The 22468-nt window shown below is 48.0% G+C and overlaps 1 protein-coding gene across 1 annotated transcript; it reads left to right on the top strand.

Annotated features, from left to right (window-relative positions):
• Positions 1 to 8856: 8856 nt before the first annotated feature.
• LOC126999178 (uncharacterized) lies at positions 8857 to 11964 on the top strand. The gene is made up of 2 exons (XM_050861507.1): positions 8857 to 9722; positions 10152 to 11964. Exon 2 carries the CDS (start codon positions 10202 to 10204, stop codon positions 11357 to 11359), a length of 1158 nt encoding a protein of 385 aa, XP_050717464.1. The 5' UTR covers positions 8857 to 9722; positions 10152 to 10201; the 3' UTR covers positions 11360 to 11964.
• Positions 11965 to 22468: the final 10504 nt, after the last annotated feature.

The following is a 22468-nucleotide window of genomic DNA, read 5'->3' as shown; positions in this document are numbered from 1 at the left end:
AAACGCCCCCCGACAAGCCCGTTACATTTGGTTGGCAGCGGTCACCCCGCGCCTGTGCATTCGCTACCTCGTTCTCCTCCAAGCTCCAAGCCACGAGAACTCAGCTACAAACTCCAGGGACAGGCGTACAAGGGAAGAAGGAGTCAACGCACCTACCGTCCGCGGTAACGCACCTGCCGTCCGCGGCAACGCACCTGCCGTCCGCGGCAACGCACCAGCCGTCCGCGGCAACTCACAAGGCGCCAGCTACAAGCACCTCACAAGGCGCCGGCTACAAGCAACTCACCAGGCGCCGGCTACAAGCAACTCTACAGGCGTCCAGCCTACAAGCCTCGAGCACACCAGCTACAAGCAACTCTACAGGCGTCCAGCCTACAAGCCTCGAGCACACCAGCTACAAGCAACTCTACAGGCGACCAGCCTACAAGCCTCGAGCACACCAGCTACAAGCAATTCTACAGGCGTCCAGCCTACAAGCCTCGAGCTCACAAGCTACAAGCAACTCTACAGGCGTCCAGCCTACAAGCCTCGAGCACACCAGCTACAAGCTACTCTATAGGCGTCCAGCCTACAAGCCTCGAGCACACCAGCTACAAGCAACTCTACAGGCGTCCAGCCTACAAGCCTCGAGCACACCAGCTACAAGCAACTCTACAGGCGTCCAGCCTACAAGCCTCGAGCACACCAGCTACAAGCAACTCTACAGGCGTCCAGCCTACAAGCCTCGAGCACACCAGCTACAAGCAACTCTACAGGCGTCAAGCCTACAAGCCCAGAGCTCACCCACAGGCCTACGCAGCCGAAAGCGAGGGCCACAATCTTCAAGCCGCTCCCCCGCTTCAAGCCAGTACTGCTACGAGCACTGCAAGCCACTCCCCGATACGGCAGAAGTATTCACACCAGCAACGAGGAGGCACGCCCCGCTGACCTTGGGACACCCCACATGCCCCTCGCTCCATAGCTGGCGGCAACACCGCCGCTGCCGGGAGCATCGGCCCAAACCTCTTCCGGCAAACAGTCAGCAAGGGTACCCGCGGACATCTCCCGGTGACTGCAAGCTGTTACCACTACCGTTTCCTGCAAGGCGTCTTCTCAAGAGGTTACACACCCAAGTCGTCTTATCTGCTACCGCGGCCCATCTCTTACTTTAACAAGAAAGCCGCGGACATCATACGTCTGGCGGCAGTGTACCGGCTCCCAGCCGCGGCCGCTCAAATTGCTAGGTCAGCAGTTTTTCAACCTCCATTGTGAGTTCTCCGATATCAGCCCATCCCTCACCTCTCACCGCCGCTGTGGCCGCGGCCGAGGTTTCCTGACGCGCCTACAACGACTGCACGTACCCCAGGGCATCACAAGCCGTCGCCCTCTCCACTACATCAGCTGATTAATCTTGGTATTTGTGGATATTCCCTTCTTGTCCAAATATGTCGACTCGGCTTATTTTCATTATTGTCCGTGCAGAGGCACGATTTTTTTTATTTATGTGTTCCTAACACTGTTAATCAGTCGTAAGTGTGAGAGTAACGTTCATTCGCATACGATATTGATTCTTTCTTATTGTTTGCTAGCGAGTGTATTGAGTATAGTGTGAGTTCCCTGATCAAAGTTAATCTTCATCAGTGTGCCCTGCCTCCGTTTTCTTTTCACCGCTCGAGAGAAAACGTGAGCTTCAATGGTAAACCCACTTAAAATACCACAGTGTTTATAAAGGCACTTTGCTAGCCATTCTTTCTTCCCTCTTTAGGGTTTCGACGCAAACAATTAATTCATACACGTTCCGTTTATTGGTTCATATTTCCAGCTATCAACATATGCTCCTATTTTGTAAATGATTTACACCATAGTATGAACAAAGACACTCTCGCTAAACTCGGCGACACCTTTAAACAGTTGGCTCGTCCTTCAAGTAAAGAGGGACCGGAACACGATACCACAACCGGTGAGTTTACTAAAGTAATCTTATGTTCAGGCACTCGTTATTTATCAATTACCGGCCGCAGAATTCGTTCACCCCAGGGTTCGTCTGCATACTTCCAACCCACTCAAGGTTCAAGGACACCCTCACCATCATCCCCTCGCGACAGCCGCAGTATTGCAGGCTCAAAGTAAGGTCTCTCTCACCTGTAGTTTTTTGCAAACAATCAGGACATTCTGAACATTCTTGTTTCGCGAAACGTAGGGACTCAACACATAAAAGACAGGGCTCAGATAGGAGGTCAGGTGGTTACAGGGGCTGGCATCATTCATCACACAGGAACCCTAGGCCGAACCATCAGCGGAAGGCTGCCTTTTGCCTTATCCACGGGAATTGTTTTCATGATTCAGACAGTTGTTCTGCAATACAAAAGACCAAGGAGGAACAGAAGTACAAGGTCTCGGCGGACAGTAAACCACACTCCTCTTCTCAGAATAAAAAGACATGACTTCGTGACAGCCCCGAGGCGTACATCCAAGTGTCCCTTAAGGAAAATACTAATTGGGAACAACTTGACTCCGTCATTGCCGCCTTGGGACGGACAAGCATAATTGCCCTCCCTTGCAAGGTGGGTAAAATTTCACTCACCTTAGTGGTTGACACAGGTGCCACAGTCAATGTCATCTCCGACTCCGCTTACAGGTCACTGACACGACAGACGAGTGGGGAAAATTGGCCGCTCCAAGAGAACGACCTGAATGTGGAAGGCGTGACGGGCACCACTTTGGGAATCCTTGGGCGAGTACCACTAACAGTCAGCTTACATGAAAAAGTATGTCCCTTTCGAGATTTCTTTTATGTCTCTAGCAGGTTTGCTTTACCTGTGGATGGGATCTTAGGATTAAACGCCATGAAAGACCTGCACATCGCCATAAACCCTGTAAGCAACACGATCGTGTATCAAGGCCGATGCATACAGGGGATGGTAAATCCTTCGCCTCTGTCACCTGTAATCCCACCCTCAGAGGGGGAAAATGACCAACCCACCACACACTCAGGGACTGCCATCGCCCAAGTGTCACCTCTTACGGTCAAACCACACGAAAACTTTGCAGACTTGTGGCGGACAGTAACGGCAGTCGTAGAAGGTCCTCATATAGTTCCGGATCGTGCTGCAAAACTTGTTAAAATCCGTTTGCCTAACGCCCCTCCGACGGGCAGTGATGTGTGTACCGACGGAGCGCCTCACATACACCGCGTGACGGTGGAGGTAACTCTTGCGACAGTCAAGGAAGGAGGTTTTGTAGAGGCATTGGTAATAAACACGTCTGGATCCCCTGTATCCTTAAAACACGGTGTTAGATTATGCCAGTGTCTAGTGTATGGGAGAAATGTCGCCCCGGAACCAGCTGAATACCCTTCAGCCCAAGTCTCAGGCATAACCTCGGCGTGTCAGGCTTCTCCCGAACAAGACACAGCTAATTTAGAGGCATTCCTAAAAGTTGCTCACTATTCCGAAATTAAGCCAACCTTAGTCCAGCTTCTGGAACATTATCGGGGGGCGCTTGCTCTACCAGGCGAGCCGCTTGGAGTTACGCAGTGTGCTGAACACCACATTAAGTTAAAACTCAATACAAATCCTATATATATCAATGCGTATAAGTTCCCCCTCAGTCAGAGGGAGGTGGTACAACAACTTATCTCTGAAATGTTAGAACAAGGTGTCATCAAAGAATCGAATTCCGCGTGGAATTCACCCTTGTTTCTGGTTCCAAAGAAAGACGGTTCTTATCGTCCTGTGATTGATTTCCGGCGTGTGAACACCGAGACCGTGGATGATCATTTTCCGCTTCCCGTTCTTAGAGATCTTCTGATGTGTCTCGGTAGAGGAAATAAAGTCTTTACGAGTCTTGATCTGGTCAGTGGCTACTGGTAACTGCCCATGGCCCCCGAGTCACGTGAAATAACGGCTTTCAGCACGCCTCATGGCCACTATGAGTGGACGAGAATGCCGTTCGGGCTCAAAGGACAATGAACAGTATTTTTGGTGACTTGATGGTCAACTCTGTCTATGTGTATTTAGACGACATCATCATAGCAAGTAAAGACGTGCATGCACACATGGAAACACTAAAAGCAGTCCTACACAGACTTCAAGAGGTCGGATTAAAGCTCATAATCACCAAATGTGAATTTTTAAAGCCTCGGATCAAGTTCTTGGGGCATGTCGTGGACGAATTCGGCATCCACACAGTGGACGACAAAATAAAGGCTATTGCCGAGTTCCCTCAGCCAACGTCTGCGGACAAGGTACGGTCTTTCTTGGGTGTCGCAGGTTATTACAGGCCTTTCATAAAGGACTTCGCAGCACGCGCGAGTCCCCTAACCCATCTTTTAAAGAAAGACGTACCATTTCAGTGGCTCCCAGCTCAACAAACGAGTATTGAGGATTTAAAGAAAGCGCTTACACAGGCTCCGGTCCTTGTCTTTCCGGATTTCAAGGACCCCTTTCAGCTTTGTACCGACGCTTCGGCTAGTGGACTAGGAGCCGCTCTGATGCAAACAGATAAGTCCGACAAAAAGCATGTGATAGCGTTCGCCAGTCGAGTACTTACAGCTCCGGAAAAGAACTATTCTGTTACCCACCTAGAGGCTCTTGCCATTGTGTGGGCTCTGAAGCATTTTCGTGACATAGTGATGGGGTATATAATTGTGGTGTATACGGACCACGCGGCCATAACTGATCTTTTCAAGGGAAAAAACCTACACGGTCGTCTGGCAAGATGGTTCTTAACGATCTAAGCATACAATCCAGAGATAAAATATATCACCGGGAAAACAAATGTGGTCGAAGATGCCTTATCTCGGAATATTCCGATAGGCGCGATTACCCCCAGAGGTCATCCACAACTTCACTTCACCTGAGCTACACACTGCTCAGCGGGACCACCCTGTGTGGAAGAGGTTAATTTACGCCCTAGAGTCGGGAGACGAATCAAACTTTCCTGAATTGCCAGTTCCCTTTTCACAATTCTTCCTATCAGAGGACAACCTCCTTTGTAGGTCATGGCAAACCAGGCCGGTACCTATAGACCAACTGGTCATCCCAGACAAATACGTCCCCGTGACGCTTAAGCTGGTCCATAACACACCCATTGCGGGTCACCCAGGAAGAGACAAGACGCTATCTGTCACCAGACGAAAATTCTACTGGCCCACATTACGGGTTGATGTAGAAAAACATGTCGCACATTGCGTTGTTTGTGCTAAGCACAAGGGATCCGTCAAAGGGCCAGCACCTATGTTGCAATACCCAGTACCAGAGGAACCATGGGATGTTGTTAATATAGACTTAGTACAGCTCCCCCAGAGCCAACATGGTTCGCGCTACTTATTGGTGTGCGTCGACCAGTTCTCTAGGTTTCTAGTTCTAGCGCCTCTCAAGGACAAGACAGCCACGCGCGTGGCCCATGCCCTCGTGACTCACGTGTTGTGTCCACTTTCGTCTCCTCGAATTCTTTTGAGTGACAATGGCACCGAGTTTAGGAACTCAGTATTGAGCGAAATATGCGCTCAGTTTAACATCACGCAATCCTTCATCACTGCTTACCACCCAGCTGCTAATGGGTTGGCGGAGAGGGCTAATAGGAAAATCTTACAGGTCCTCAGGCCTATCGTGAACGATCTCCACGATAACTGGGAGGATTGGCTATCGCATATAGCCGCTTCCATAAATACGTCGGTAAACGACTCTACGGGGAAGTCTCCCTACTACATCTTATATGGGGTGGAGAAACGTCTTCCGTACGACCTCCTAACAATCCCACAACAGCCTCTCTACAGCATAATGATTGATAGGTACGCACAACAGCAGATGCATATGTTTTCCAAGATACAGTCAGAAGTTAGGTGTACGTTAAAAGCTACGGAGGTTGAAATGATGTCAAAACAACACAAACAGTCCGTCCCGGTGAATTTAAAATAGGGTGACACAGTCATGATTAAGCAAGCGGAAAGGAGTTCGAAACTGGGGGCTAAATTTGTGGGTCCTTACCGAGTTGTTCGGAATGTCAGGGGAAATCGGTTCGAGGTTCTCGAGTCGAATAGTGGAGTCAGTCTAGAAGTTCACATTGATCGTCTGAAAGTAATTCCCTCACCTTTGGACCTTGATATTGGTACTTCCCCCTCAGAGTCAAATGTTCAACAAGATAATCCCAACACCCATAGCTATAATTTGAGACCACGGGTTTAAATACTTCATTCCCACCACTTTCGGATCATGATGTTGCGTTTTCTGACCATCTTGTTGTCCCTCGGGTCCCTTCTTGCAACAATACCCATCCACCTGAAGCCTGGTGCCCTCACGGCACACATAGGAGAGGTCTTCCTCATAGAAGATGTGCTCCTCGTAAAATATCCATATACTTCCTTGACCAACACCACGGACACAATCAGGATAGTCTCAGAAAAAACTACTCGGCATGGCAGACGCCATACGGGCTACCAAGACTAGGGAATCAAAGGCATCTTCTAGTACCAACTCTCTGACTCTTTTTCAACTACTGGAGGATAGGATTCTGTTCTTACGGGGAAAAGTTGATGAGGTAGACATGGATTATAGTTTTCACTCAGTTCCCTCTCGGGTAAAGAGGGGGTTGCTCAACATCGTTGGGTCCGCCTCTAAGTTCCTTTTCGGTACGGCTACCGACTAGGACGTTCGCGATTTGCGGGACCACTACGCTCATGTACTTTCCTTTGCTGCTCGAAATCGCAGGGTGATCAACGCCAATTGTAGAAAACTTGCGCGATTGCATACTAACATTAAGGAACTGCTAGAGCAGACAAATAAGATGGTAGAGGTTATCATCATAGTTGTCAAACAGATCGACCAGGTGAATCAGTTTCTCCTAGATCAGGCCTTGCGTGTATTGGAAAACGTCATTAACTCCGTCGCAACGGCAAATCAGCAGGTTATTAGCAACATGGTTGATGCAGTGCACGGTAGAGTCACACCTGCCTTGTTCCCTCTACACGATTTGAGAACGACTGTCCATATCGGGTATCAAAATTATAGCCTAACGCTTTTATTCACCCCAGACATGAGTCAATATTTTTACCCTTTGATTGAGTCCAGCCTCACCCCCGATGCCATAATCATTCATGTTCCTTTTCAGACGGCGGACGTGTTTGAGGCATACGAAATTGTCCCGTTCCCTTTTTCAGCAAAGGACAGTGTGTTAGCCTTGGACACGTCCCCGTCTCTTGTTCTAATCGCGAAGGATTTCGCTCTGTATTCAACGGGTAGCTACTAACTCTTGCAGTATTGAAAGGAGACGGTCTTCGGGCGATTCTACTGCTCTGCGTGTCTCTTTGCCTTCCTTCCAGTTCGGGGAGGGGTATGCGAGATCGCCCTCACCCGCGTGAACACGTCTGACGCTCTTTCCCTGTGGCCCTACAAGCAGCTAACACCAACGCCTGTTTTCCATAAGAACTTTCAGGGTCTGCATTATTTTTATTTCCCTCAGTCATTCTATGTGTCGGTCATCTGCCCGGAGGGTACCACTTATCAACGGGTTACTGGTCACTATGCCATAGCGGAAGCATGCTATATCCGCTCCACTAACATAACAACGTACCCGTCCCGGATCCGTCTGGTTTTCACAGCCGATACTTCCCATCGAGTGTTTCCTCTACGGTCTCTCGATGACATTCACTTCTCCAGAATCTCGTATGTGACTAATTCCCTTAATTCATTGTCTTTCGCAAACAAAACAGAGTTTGCGGAAACCCTGGAGGAAACGCTGCCTGCTTATTTGCATCTCCCCTACCTGTACCATGGATTTTTTGTACTAATGTTTCTGATGTTCGTCAGTCTCGTCGTCATGTGCTACCTTATTAGGAGGAACTCTGTCCTGCACGATTATTTGGTTGTGCAGACACGGCGACTGGATGCAGGGAGGCCACTGGCAAGGTAGTTTTTCCTTTTCTCAGACAAGTCAACGGACAGAAACCTGGCTGCTCCTATACTTAACATTGTACTGCGTTTCACTACTGTATTTTTTTTTTAGGAGCTAGATCAACGTTTCATTGTCTGTAACTGTCTGGAGTAGGTATGAAGACACCTACCGAACGGGCGCAAGCCACTCCCGGTGAGGTATATATGGGAGGTGAGAAGGGAGCTGAAGCCCTCCAAAGACCCTTCCCATGTCCTCACTAAACGTTTCCCTATTGTCTCACCAACACCGGAGAGTAATTCAGCATGCTCTCTAAAGACAGATCCTCTCTTTATCCACACCACACTACATTCACACAACATATACACCTTTTCCCAAAATTAAAATTTCAAAATGGCGAACATACACCAAGCCTCGGAGTCCCCGCCTGGGGGGGGGACCACAAATTCCCCCAGGGAGGACTACCCTTCTGGCTGCCGACCCGAGAGGTGTCTTGATAACTCCTCGAACCTCTTTCTTCTCAATTTCTGCAACATTCGCGGTCTTCGCTCTAATTTTCATTCTGTGGAACATCATCTCTCCTCCTCTAAACCTCACCTTCTCTTCCTTACCGAAACACAGGTTTCTGAGGCTACTGACAGCAATCTCTACTCTGTTCCCTCCTACAATCTCTATCCTAAATTTCAATCCAAAGCTGGATGTTGCGCCTACGTGCGCAACGACATCACTTGCTCTCGTGCCCACGACCTTGACTCTTCTGAATTTTCTACCATCTGGTTAAGACTTCACTGTCATTCTATTCTGTGTATATTATAAAAAAATGTGAATGTGTGAATGTATGTCGTATCGCCATGGCCCAGTGGCGCCAGGACGTTACACACAGACGCTACGTTGTGCTTAGGAGGTGCTCTTTGCCGTGGGAACGGTGCTGATTCAGCAAGCATGCTATCCGCTGGCCGCTCCTGTATGTACCAAGAGAAGCCGGCAGATCAGAGCGGGCGGCGGACGAGGGCACAGGACTTCTCGGAGTGTGCGTACGACTTACGACTCGTCCACAAAATACTGTAACTATTCTGTGAATATATTTAAAAAGCAATACAACCATTTAATCAACCAGAGAGAGAGAGAGAGTAAATTAAGTGAACTCAAAGTGAACTTAACGGCTCCGCTCGGCCAACACATAACCCACATCACTTAACTAAAAGGCTATTGTGTTGTCTCACGACTTCTATCAACTGGAGAAAGCAGGCAACGGTACACCGGACCTCACGTGAGATAACAGTTCGCGCCTTAATCAAAAACACACACAAAAAAACAGCCAACAAAAAGGCTAACAAAAGTGGTGAACCGCGGCTTCCGGACCTTCTCCGAAGTGTTCTGTGTGTTATCTCTCTCTCTTTTACCACTTAACACTTAACGGTGGCAAGTGTCGTCAAGGGGCAGACAGGAAAGTGTGCAGGAAAGCTGACACAAGCAACGCCATTCCCCCTTGGCCCGTCCGAGTCGAGTCAGCACACTCCACCACACCGCCCCGCGCGCCCCGCGCGCCCACATCGCCCACTGTCGGGATCCCGCTTCCCAATTCTGGGACGCCCACTTGTCTGCCTACGACACAGTCATTCGTGGGTGGGCGCTTACCTTCGCCTTGGTGGAGATCTTGGTGGAGCGTGGTCGCTCCTCCGCCCCTTCCTCACCGCTGCCAGCCGCTGCCGGGCACTGCCGGCGGTCTCTCTGGCCGCTCCAAGGACGCGGGGACAGCCAGCCAAGGACGGGGACAGCCAGCCAAGGACGAGGGCGAGCCAGCCGAGGACGAAGGAGTGCCACGGGCACAATCTTCACACTTTTTTTTTATGGTATTCACATGCATGTAGCTGACACACCACTAATTATATTAATACACCACTTGTTGATGACATTTCAGGTGATTTTTTTTTTTTACGTGCTTTGTGTGTCTCCGTGTGGAGCCGTATCTAGTTTCCCTTAGGCTGTTGAATTTTATTCAGGTGTAGAGGGATGTTTAATATTTTTCCTGATTTGTGAACATTGTTTGCATTTTATATATAATCCTTCATTTTTTTTTCTCCTTTCTTTTGTGTGTTTTCTTGCACAGTGGGGAAGTTTTTATCATGCTAAGTATTCACTCATTGTTCTTTTCCCTCTTTTTAATGCGTTTTGGAAGCATCTGAGGCGAGTGAGCACACACTTAGCGGTGATACTTTTTCTTTTCCCATATTTTTCCTCATGAAGCCATATTTTCCTAATGCCTTTTTTTTAAATGGCAGGTCAGTCTGATAAAGAGATAGACATTTTGGCCAAGGAGTTCCAGAAGTTGATGCAGGATTCGGAAGCGCCCGCCGAGGATGACAATTCCCGTGTCCTAAGGAGCGGGTCAACTCATGACAGAGTTCCTCCTCCTCCTCCTCCTTCTTCTCTCCCGCATGATAACAAAGGTAATATCTTGACTAACCAAGAATTAACAATGGCTACTAACACTATTAAACTTCTGCCGACTACGGCATCAGTCAGAGCTTTCGCAGGCAATGAACCGGATTACAGTGCGAGAGACTTCATCCTGCAATGCGAGGATGTTATGAACAACTCATTTGTGTCAGAACCGGGTGATAAAATCTCCTTCATTAGGTCTAGATTAAAGCCGGGGTCAGAAGCATCAGCTATTATGTACACCAGCGCGTTCATGGAACCGCAACAAACCAAGGATTATGCCCAGTTTCGGTCACATTTTCTGGAGTCTTTTGGGGAAGATGTTAGGCACAGCCTCGTCAAAGGTGTTAATGTAGCTGTGACCAAATTGATTTCAGCTGTGGAGAGTAAAGAGCTTTTAGCCGGACAAGTAGACGCCTATCGGTTGTCTACTGATATGGGCGTCTATCTGAAAGCTGGTGGCTGGACTGAGGGAGAGAATATGTCTCTATCCAATGTTCTCAAATTTTTTGAATTTTTTGTATACATGGCTGTCATCAAGGGCCAGTTTCGAAAAGGTTCTTTATCCCTAGCCTACGGCCCCACTGTCAAGTTGCACGACTTCATGCTTAAAATAAAAACTAAGATGGAGGAGAAAGACGGAGCGCCAGTCCCCGCTGTAGCCTCTGTCGACCAGAAGGCCGCTAATGTTAGCGCGTCCTCATCAGTGGTGGCGGCCACCACCGAAAAGCCTAAGCGCCACTGTTCGTACTGTCAGCGCGATGGTCATACGGTTGACTATTGTCTAAAACGTCAGCGGGATTGCAAGGCTACTCGGGAGAAGGGAGGCTCGCCGATGTCAGGCAAATCTGCTTCTCAGAAGACCCCGGCCGCTTCAAAAAGTCGAGCCGCGGGCTACCACACTGGCAAGTTCTGTTTTGTTCACGGTGCTGGTAGACACACCACAGAGGAGTGTTTCTCTGTGCTCCAGTTAAAGAAAGAGCGAGCAGGAAAGTTCGTGAAGGGGTCGGGGGAAGCCGAGCGCCCCCCCAAAACCGACCCAGGGTAGCAACCCGGGGGGGGGAGGATACCGAGACTGCAGTGCAGGCTGACAAAAGTAGCTTGTATGAATCTGTTGTGGCCGCGTGCAGTCAACCTGAAATAATGGCGCTTAAAGTCAAGCTGGGTCCGCTACAAGCGTCATTTGCGGTCGACACCGGCGCGGCGGTTAATGTGTTGTCTGAAAGGACATACTTAGCTTTGAAACGCGCGTCGCGGGGAGGCCGCTACCAGCTACGACCCTCGGACCTGAGCCTTTGCGGTGTCACCGCCGACAGGCTTAACATCCTTGGGTTGGTGAGTTTGCCAGTGAGTTTGGGACGAAACACCCCTGTCATGCGTTTGGATTTTTACGTGACGTCAAACTTTTCCCTGCCGTCTGACGGTCTTCTTGGGTTGTCGTCACTGAGGTCTAACCGCATGGTAATACATCCAGATAGTAATACAGTGCGGTTTCAAGGGAGATGTTTCAAGGCCATGGATCAACCTGTGCGCCTCGCTTCTCCCTGGGAAAGAAGAGAAATACCCAGCAAGGGTCGGGAAAGTGTTTCTCCTGAGTCGGTCGTGCATACCGTGCCGACTCTTTCCACGGTGCCGGTGCATGGCGCGGGCACCACTTCATGGTCAACCACCAACACCAGCTGACGTTTGTGGGGGATGGAAAAATGTCAATGCGATAGTCGTGGGGAATCACGAAATCCCTCAGCGAACCGCAATGCACGTCCCTGTGTCAGTCCCTAACGCCACCGTAGGTTGTGACATCTGCCTAGAAGGGCCTAGTCGTGTCAACACGCTAGCGATAGAGTCCACCCTTAACACGGTGCGCGAGGGAGGTAGGACCGTAGCTTTAGTGGTTAATGCCACTGGCGGTCCAGTTAAACTCAGAAATGGAGTCATTTTGGGTCGCGCTTTAGCGTTCGACGGACAGGTGTCCCCAGACCCTTTAGAGTTACAGCGTCCTTGTGTCGGTGCAGTGGGTCAACCCGCCGCCGGCGACACATCTTGTCAGGCCTCATCTGTCGATTCTTTAGTCAAAGTGGTCGATTATCCCGAGCTTAAGGGCCCGCTTCTGAAACTTTTACATCAGTATCGTGATGTCATTGCCCTGCCCGGTGAACCTTTAGGTGCGACTGCTACAACAGAACAGAACATTAGGGTTAAACCCGACACCAAACCGGTGTACTTTCCTGCGTACAGACTCCCACACAGTCAAAGGCAGGTTGTAGATGAACAGGTTAAAGATATGTTGGACCAGGGTGTTATTCAGCATTCCCGGTCTCCGTGGAACTCGCCCTTGTTTCTAGTCCCTAAAAAGGACGGGAGTTTCAGGCCTGTCATCGATTTTAGGAAAGTAAATGAGGTGACTGAGGATGATAGGTACCCTCTGCCTGTTTTAGGTGACTTGTTAATGTCCCTGGGGCAAGGGAATAATATTTTCAGTAGTCTTGACCTTTTAAGTGGGTACTGGCAGGTGCCGATGGCAGCTGAATCCAGAGAGATTACAGCCTTCAGTTCCCCTAGCGGTCATTTTGAATGGTTAAGGATGCCATTCGGCCTCAAAACCGCACCCATTACTTTTCAGAGGATGATCAACACATTGTTCTCAGACATGATAGGCAAAGAAGTCTATGCATATTTAGATGATTTAATCATCTGCAGCAAGGATGGCGCCAGTCACCTAGCTAAACTAGAAGCGGTTCTGCTTAAACTCAGAGGCGCTGGCCTTAAGGCCAAGCTGACTAAATGTGAATTTTTTAAGGCGAAAATCACCTTTTTAGGCCACACTGTTGATGGAGATGGTATCCACACGATGGACGATAAAATATCGGCCATAAAGAATTTTCCGCAACCCAAGGCCGTCGAAAACGTTCGGTCTTTCCTTGGGTTGTCCGGCTACTATAGGCCTTTCATACAAGGTTTTGCCAAAATTGCTTCGCCTCTAACACAACTCTTAAAGAAAGAGGTCCCTTTTCATTGGAATGCCCCACAACACAAGAGTTTTACAGACTTGAAGTCAGCGTTAATCAACGCTCCAGCCTTGGCATTCCCGGACTACAACGTCCCTTTTACACTTTTTACAGATGCCTCAGCCCTGGGTCTTGGTGCTGTTTTGATGCAACCGGACGCTCGCGGTAAAAATCGCGCTATTGCGTACGCAAGTCGTACTTTAAACCAGGCTGAGTCGAACTATTCAGTGACCCACCAGGAAACCCTAGCGGTTGTTTGGGCTCTTAAACATTTTTGGGATATTATCCTTGGCTATCCTATCACTGTCTTTACGGACCACGCGCCAGTCACCGAGCTTTTTAAAGGTAGAAACCTCACCGGTCGCCTCGCACGGTGGTACCTGACTATCCAGGAGTTTGGGCCAACCTTTAAGTATTTACCTGGCCGCGCGAATGTCGTCGCGGATTCACTGTCTAGGAACGTACCTGTTGGCTCAGTGGCAGAAGCGCTTACTGAAATTCAAAATTTCAGTCTTAAGGATTTAGCAGCCCAGCGTCGCCATGACGTTTGGGGTAAGGTAATATACGCTCTGGAGTCGGGTGACGAAACAAGTCTCCCGCCACTACCTGTGTCTTTTTCACAATTCTTCTTGTCACAGGACGGTGTCCTGTGCCGCTACTGGCCCCGCAAAAAGGAGTCTGTTGCACAGTTTGTGATACCGGAGTGTTATGTACCGGCGGTGCTGAACTTAGTTCATGACGCGATCATTGCTGGTCACCCGGGAGGAGCGCACATTAACAGCGGCCCGAGCGGTCTATTTTGGCCAACTATGCGTGTAGATATTGACGCGTATGTGGCTAAGTGTGTCAAGTGTGCCCAACATAAAGGGACGGTGCCTAGGCCTGCGCCGATCCTAGAATACCCGCCCCCTGCCCGGCCTTGGGATGTAGTTTCTATTGACTTGCTACAGCTTCCCGCCAGCCACCAGGGCTCTAGGTACCTCTTAGTTTGTGTAGATCACTTGTCTCGGTACGTTGTTTTAGCCCCAGTGCAAGATAAATCTGCTAAGTCCATTGCTCATGCCCTGATAACTCATCTCATTTGTCCGTATTCCACACCTAGAGTGTTGTTAAGTGATAATGGAACCGAGTTTCGAAATCAACTTTTAGCAGAAATATGCAAACAGTTTGCCATTACCCAATCTTTACAGTCAGTTATCACCCAGCCAGCAACGGCCTTGTTGAGCGCGCGAATAGGAAGATTTTAGATGTCTTGCGCCCGGTCGTTAGCGGACTTCAGCATACATGGGAGGACTGGCTGGCATATGTTGCAGCAAGCATAAACAGCAGTGTTTGTGAGTCAACGGGACAATCTCCCACTACATAATTTTGGGGTTGAGAAGAGACTCCCGTATGACCTGTTTGGTAGTTCTCATTCACCTGTATATAATGTAGATGATTATTCTAAGGTTCAACTCAAGGTTTTCACAGACATTCATAGAAGTCAGAAAGAGACTACTGGCTACATCTGAGGCTATGTGCTTGCAGCAACACAAGCGTGCCGCCCATGTTTCCTTGAAAGTGGGTGACTTTGTTATGATTCGAGTCCCAGAGAGACATTCGAAGTTGTCCCCTAAATTCGTGGGCCCACGCCAGATAGTTAGGCAACTAGGTGGTCACAAATTTGAGCTTTATGATCTCATTTTTAATTCATACGAAATTGTGCATAGTGATCGCCTCAAAAGACAGACGCCCAGCCTGAGGTCATCGATTCGACTTTAGTTGAACCAGCGAGAACCGCCTGTTTGCCTCAGCCTGACGATGCTTTGTCTATCTTTCCAACACACGACTATAACCTGCGTCCTCGCCAATAAGGGTTTTCTGCTTGGTTCCAGGAAATGTTGTCCCTCACCTTCTACTTCCTTCTGCGCTCCGTTCTGGCTGCAGACCCTGCGCACCTCAAGCCGGGGCCCTCTCTGCTCATTTGGGCCGGGTTTCTCTGGTCGAGGATGTCCTGTGGGTCCAGTACCCGTTTACTGCTCTGGTGGAAATACCAGGCACACTGAGGACAATAACGGAACAAGTGACTGGGGTTGTGTTGCAGATGGATATCAATGCTCCTGAAGACGGTCTCCTGCGTCTGATGCATGACCGCATAAAGTACTTGAATGATACTCTAACCCTGGCTTTGGAGAACTACGCAGCTCTTTCGTTTCCTAACCGTACTAAACGGGGCTTGATTGATGGGATTGGGCAACTTTCCCGCATGTTGTTTGGAACCGCAATGGATGAGGATGTGGAGGAACTGCGGGATAGGTATAACCGTTTGGCTTCACTTGCTGCTACTCAACACAAAACCATTAGGATGAATTCCTTCCACATTTCCAGACTTGAGCATGCAGTACAGGATATTGCTTCTTATTCCCGAACCTTAGGCTCTTCCATTAATGAGTTGTGGACCGGCATGGCTAATATGTACCAAATGGAACTTGTTCTACAAACCTTGCCTGCCTTGGAGAGTGCAGTCAACTCTATCCTCCATACTAATGCTCTGGTAATACAGAATGTAGTGGATGCAGATTGTGGTAGGGTTACCTCTTCTCTTTTTCCTGTCAGGGATTTGCAAAAGGCTTTGAAAATAGGAGTAGAGAACCACCAACTAACACCGTTGTTTGACATGCATGCCATACACCACTACTATCCCTTGCTTGAGTCATTCCTGACGTCGGAAGCTATAGTAATTCACGTTCCCTTCAGGTCAAAGGATGTGTTTGAGGTTTACCAACTGGAACCTTTCCCTTTCTCAGCCAATAACTCGGTGATGGTGCTTGACTTACCTGCCACAGTGGTCTTAATTCGTAATGATCTATCGCTTTATGCAACGGGCCAGCCGTCAGACCTAGGGTCCTGCAAAACAGAGTATCACAATCTCTATTTTTGCTCAGCGTCACTCTTTGCATTCCTCCCGTTGACAGGTGGTATCTGCGAGGTGGTGCTGACCCAGTCGGATGCTTCTAAAGCTCTAGAGACTTGCCCCTATCGTCACGTCGCCCCTAAATCGCTTTTCCACAGGAGGTTCTCCGGATTTCACTACTTCTTTTTCACACTACCAGTGTTTGTGACAGTGGTCTGTCCCGAAGGTTCAACTTATAGAGAGGTTGCAGGTCACCTGGCGGTACGGGTGGCTTGTTCCCTACGTTCTGTCAATTTGACAACCTTTCCGGAGACGCTCCATCATGGATTTGCGGCCACAAATGCCATCCCAATCTATCCTATTGACAGTTTAGTGAATCTCACCTTTTCTAGAATGAAGTATGTGACAAATAGCCTTTCCGAGCTAACCTTTTCAAATTTCTCGGAATTGGAGTCAGCTGTCCATGACTCTCTACCGGTTTACCTTGCTCCATATGTACATTACCCATCACTGCTCTTGCCGGTGGTTCTTTTTATCATCATTGTCATCCCCCTGTTCTGCCTTGTTAAGCGGGCTCTGACTTTGTACAACCATCTTCAGGCAAGAGTTGCCCCACCGCGCTGAGTTCGTACGCATTGTGACTCGAAGATTCAGTTTGTATCAAATCTTCTTCACGGATTTTTTTTTTCTTTTCTTATTACTATTCCACATAGCTCCGTTACCATGTATCCTAATGACAATTTAGTCAATGTTTTTTTTTTAGGATGTATTTTGTAAATAACTATTCGAGCTATTGTTTTGTTTTCTCGGAATAGTGCTGAGCTTCCACGTCCACGACTCTAGCCCTGTTTACCTCGCCCTGTATGTACTTTGCCCATTTATTGTTACTTCCATGATTATTTTTCTTGTCATTGGCATTTCCCGATGTTGTATCGTTAGGCGGGCTCTGACTTGTATATATTTTTTTTTACATGCAACCATAATAGGCCCTCGTTTAACTAGTACACATTGTGTGACTGTAACATGGGTAGGTACACTGATTTTAAGGGTCGGATGAGCCGCGAGGTCGCGACTTTTTCCGTGACCGAGCGATGTAATGTGTATTATAAAAAATGTGAATGTGTGAATGTATGTCGTATCGCCATGGCCCAGTGGCGCCAGGACGTTACACACAGACGCTACGTTGTGCTTAGGAGGTGCTCCTTGCCGTGGGAACGGTGCTGATTCAGCAAGCATGCTATCCGCTGGCCGCTCCTGTACCAAGAGAAGCCGGCAGATCAGAGCGGGCGGCGGACGAGGGCACAGGACTTCTCGGAGTGTGCGTACGACTTACGACTCGTCCACAAAATACTGTAACTATTCTGTGAATATATTTAAAAAGCAATACAACCATTTAATCAACCAGAGAGAGAGAGAGTAAATTAAGTGAACTCAAAGTGAACTTAACGGCTCCGCTCGGCCAACACATAACCCACATCACTTAACTAAAAGGCTATTGTGTTGTCTCACGACTTCTATCAACTGGAGAAAGCAGGCAACGGTACACCGGACCTCACGTGAGATAACAGTTCGCGCCTTAATCAAAAACACAAAAAAAAACCCAGCTAACAAAAAGGCTAACAACATCACTTGCTCTCGTGCCCACGACCTTGACTCTTCTGAATTTTCTACCATCTGGTTAAGACTTCACTGTCATTCTATTACTAAATACATCTGTGCTGTTTATCTCTCACCTAACTCTACCAACTATGTAAAATTCTTTGACTATTTGAATTATAAAGTGGAGCACATCTTGACCCACTCTCCCTTCGCTGAAATCTCTATCCTAGGAAATTTCAATGTTCACCACCAGCTTTGGCTTTCATCCTCTTTCACTGACCATCCTGGTGAACAAGCCTACAACTTTGCTATCCTCAACGACCTAGAGCAGTTGGTCCAGCACCCTACACGTATTCCCGACCGTCTTGGAGATCGGCCCAACATTCTAGACCTCTTCCTTACCTCAAACCCTTCTGCTTATTCTGTCAAACTGTTCTCTCCGTTGGGCTCCTCCAATCACAATCTTATTTCTGCATCCTGTCCTATCGCTCCTGTACACCCTCTGGACCCACCGAAGAGGCGATGCTTCTGGCATTTTGCTTCAGCTCGGTGGGACGACCTGAGGATGTACTTTTCCGATTTCCCGTGGAATGATTATTGCTTCCAGGATAGAGACCCCCCTGTGTGTGCTCAGCGCATCACAGAGGTGATTGTCTCTGGAACGGAGGCATACATTCCTCGTTCTTTCTCTACTCCGCACGCTAAAAAGCCTTGGTTTAATCACGCTTGTTCTCGTGCAGTCAATGATAGAGAGGTAGCTCACAAAAGGTACCAGAGCCTGCAAACTAATGCTAATTATGAACTTTACATTTCTGCCCGAAATCGTGCCAAATCTATTCTCCGACTAACCAAAAATTCTTTCATTAATAGAAAATGTCAAAACCTTGCTTTCTCTAACTCTTCCCGTGACTTCTGGCATCTAGCCAAAAACATCTCCTCCAACTTCACTTCTTCATCTTTCCCTCCACTCCTCAGTCCTGACGGCAACACTGCCGTCTCATCTATCTCTAAGGCTGAACTCTTCTCTCAAACTTTTTCTAAAAACTCCACTCTGGACGATTCTGGGCATATTCCTCCTACTCATCTCCCCTCTGACTCCTTTATGCCTGTTATAAAGATTCTTCAAAATGATGTTTTCTATGCCCTCTCTGGCCTCAATCCTCAGAAGGCTTATGGACCTGATGGAGTGCCTCCTATTGTCCTTAAAACTGTGCCTCCGTGCTGTCACCCTGCCTGGTCAAACTCTTTCGCCTCTGCCTGTCAACATCTACCTTTCCTTCTTGCTGGAAGTATGCCTTCATACAGCCTGTACCTAAGAAGGGTGACCGCTCCAATCCCTCAAACTACCGTCCTATTGCTTTACTTTCTTGTCTATCTAAAGCTTTTGAGTCAATCCTTAACCGGAAGATTCAAAAGCACCTTTCCACTTCTGACCTTCTATCTGATCGCCAGTATGGGTTCCGCAAGGGGCGTTCTACTGGTGATCTCCTAGCCTTCTTAACTGACTCTTGGTCATCCTCTCTTAGCCGTTTCGGTGAAACTTTTGCTATTGCGCTGGACATATCAAAAGCTTTTGATAGGGTCTGGCACAAATCTTTGCTTTCTAAACTACCCTCCTACGGTTTCTATCCTTCTCTCTGTACCTTTATCTCCAGTTTCCTTTCTGACCGTTCTATTTCTGCCGTGGTAGACGGTCACTGTTCTTCCCCTAAATCTATTAACAGTTGTGTCCCACAGGGTTCTGTCCTATCTCCCACTCTTTTTCTGTTGTTCATTGATGATCTTCTTTCCAAAACGAACTGTCCTATCCATTCCTACGCCGATGATTCCACTCTGCATTATTCAACTTCTTTTAATAGAAGACCCACCCTTCAGGAACTTAACGACTCAAGGTTGGAGGCTGTAGAACGCTTAGCCTCAGACCTTACTATTATTTCCGATTGGGGCAAGAAGAACCTGGTGTCCTTCAACGCCTCAAAAACACAGTTTCTCCACCTATCCACTCGACACAATCTTCCAAACAACTATCCCCTATTCTTTGACAACACCCAGCTATCACCTTCCTCAACACTAAACATCCTCGGTCTATCCTTAACTCAAAATCTCAACTGGAAACTTCATATCTCATCTCTTACTAAATCAGCTTCCTCGAGGCTGGGCGTTCTGTACCGTCTCCGCCAGTTCTTCTCTCCTGCACAGTTGCTGTCCATATACAGGGGCCTTGTCCGCCCTCGTATGGAGTATGCATCTCATGTGTGGGGGGGCTCCACTCACACAGCTCTTCTGGACAGAGTGGAGGCTAAGGCTCTTCGTCTCATCAGCTCTCCTCCTCATACTGATAGTCTTCTACCTCTTAAATTCCGCCGCAATGTTGCCTCTCTTTCTATCTTCTATCGATATTTCCACACTGACTGCTCTTCTGAACTTGCTAACTGCATGCCTCCCCTCCTCCCGCGGCCCCGCTGCACTCGACTTTCTACTCATGCTCATCCCTATACTGTCCAAACCCCTTATGCAAGAGTTAACCAGCATCTTCACTCTTTCATCCCTCACGCTGGTAAACTCTGGAACAATCTTCCTTCATCTGTATTTCCTCCTGCCTACGACTTGAACTCTTTCAAGAGGAGGGTATCAGGACACCTCTCCTCCCGAGACTGACCTATCTTTCGGCCACCTCTTTGGATTCTTTTTAGGAGCAGCAAGTAGCGGGCTTTTTTTTTTATTAATGTTTACTTTTTTTGTGCCCTTGAACTGTCTCCTTTGCTGTAAAAAAAAAAAAAAAAAACTATGCCAGTTGATAGCTTCTTATACATGTGTCCTTATATTTATCTTTTGAGGGGTTTCTTATGTTTCACGTCACACACGTTGTGGTTTACCTCTCACTATTTATATTATAACTCCACATATGTTCTTACATAGACAGTGTTTTAATGTAATTGTATCATAGACAGTCTGCTTGACAAACTCCCACTATGTATGTTCATGGTAACTAGACTGCTAGATTTTTATATATCGCGAGGTCGCGATCACTGGTAGGTGACCGAGCTGTGTTATAGTAGGATATCACTGTATTATTATTATTTAATATCACCACGAATTAGGCATACAATTGTCAATGGAAAAAAAACCACGACAGATAGATCACGCCACCTTATAGGAATGTCGTCCGTCAGTGTTTACCGTCTCAGTTTTGTATACTTCGCACTCCGATGGTGCTCGGGGGTCACCTTGACATACGTGACCAATTGTAACAATTATTTTCCAACCTGTAACTCGTCACTCCTTCACGAGAGTCCGACTGACACACAACGACAGTCGCTCTCGCTCCGACGCTTCTTGTACATAAAGGCTACGAATATAATTCGCCTTAAGGAAGCTGAAGTCTTAATCAACACTCTTTAAACGCCCCCCGACAAGCCCGTTACAAAAGAAGGCTACAGAAAGAAGGGAAGCAGGGAAAAGAAGGGTACAGAAAGAGAAGCAAGGAAGCAGGGAAAAGAAGGCTACAGAAAAAAAGGAAGCAGGTAAGCAGGGAAAAGAAGGCTACAGAAAGAGAAGCAGGGAAGCAGGGAAAATATGGCTACAGCAAGAAAGGAAACTGGGAAAAAAGGGAAAACAAGGCTACAGAAAGAAGGGAAACAGGAAAACAGGAAAAAAAAGGCTACGGAAAGAAGGGAAACGGGTTAACAGGGAAAAAAAGGCGACAGAAAGAAGGGGAAAGAAAAGGAAGGAGAAGGGAAACACAAAAAATAGATCTACAAAAAGAAGGAAAACAGGTAAACAGGGGAAAGGGGAAAGAAAAGGAAGGAGAAGTGGACGAAGGAGAAGAGAGGGGAGGAGACGAAGGAGAGGGGACAAAGGAGAGGGGACGAGGGGACGAGAGGGGATGAAGGAGGGGATGAGAGAGAGAGAGAGAGAGAGAGAGAGAGAGAGAGAGAGAGAGAGAGAGAGAGAGAGAGAGAGAGAGAGAGAGAGACTTATAATATTACATAAAAAAACAAGCCACCCACCCAGCAGCTTCTGTATGGCCCTGCATCCCGGGACATGAGGAAGGTCATCCCACACACCAAGGCCTCAGGCCAGGTTGTGAAGGGACCTCTTGGTCTTGGTCTTGGCCACCACCAGGGAGGGACAGAGGCGTTGAACTCCACCTGGAAACACGACCAAGCGGATGAGGTTGAGAGAGAGAGAGAGAGAGAGAGAGAGAGAGAGAGAGAGAGAGGATGAGGATGAGGAGGAGGAGGAGGAGGAGATCAGGGGCATTTCTAAGGGGGGCAAAGGCCCCCACAGATTTTAAGCTGGCCCCTGGGTTGGCCCCAAACTTTTTGGGTCGCTTAGAAAGAAATGAAATACGAAAAATACCCAGAGAGAGAGAGAGAGAGAGAGAGAGAGAGAGAGACGCTTCTCTCCAGCTCTCCCTTCAAATCACTGAGGTGTCAATTTTTTTACCGCTCTCGCTCTCTCTCTCTCTCTCTCTCTCTTCTTTTCAAGATCATTATGTTTGACTTTCCATTCAGTCACAGCTTTCTGAAGATGTAATCTTTGAACGTAGAGGCGGCAAGTTTTACTCAGCTGGAAGAACTGAGCTGAAAATCATCCGGGACAGACGTCACCCTTAAGGTTCGAAGGCATTGTTAGAAATTTAAGCGAGTTAACAGTT

Source organism: Eriocheir sinensis, chromosome 16 (genome assembly GCF_024679095.1).
Source record: "Eriocheir sinensis breed Jianghai 21 chromosome 16, ASM2467909v1, whole genome shotgun sequence".
NCBI lineage: Eukaryota > Metazoa > Arthropoda > Malacostraca > Decapoda > Varunidae > Eriocheir > Eriocheir sinensis.
This window is presented reverse-complemented; position numbering and strand designations above follow the sequence as displayed.

Coding starts and splice junctions, on each gene's coding strand:
- LOC126999178 (XM_050861507.1), top strand. CDS start 10,202: ATGCAGGATTCGGAAGCGCCCGCCGAGGATGACAATTCCCGTGTCCTA.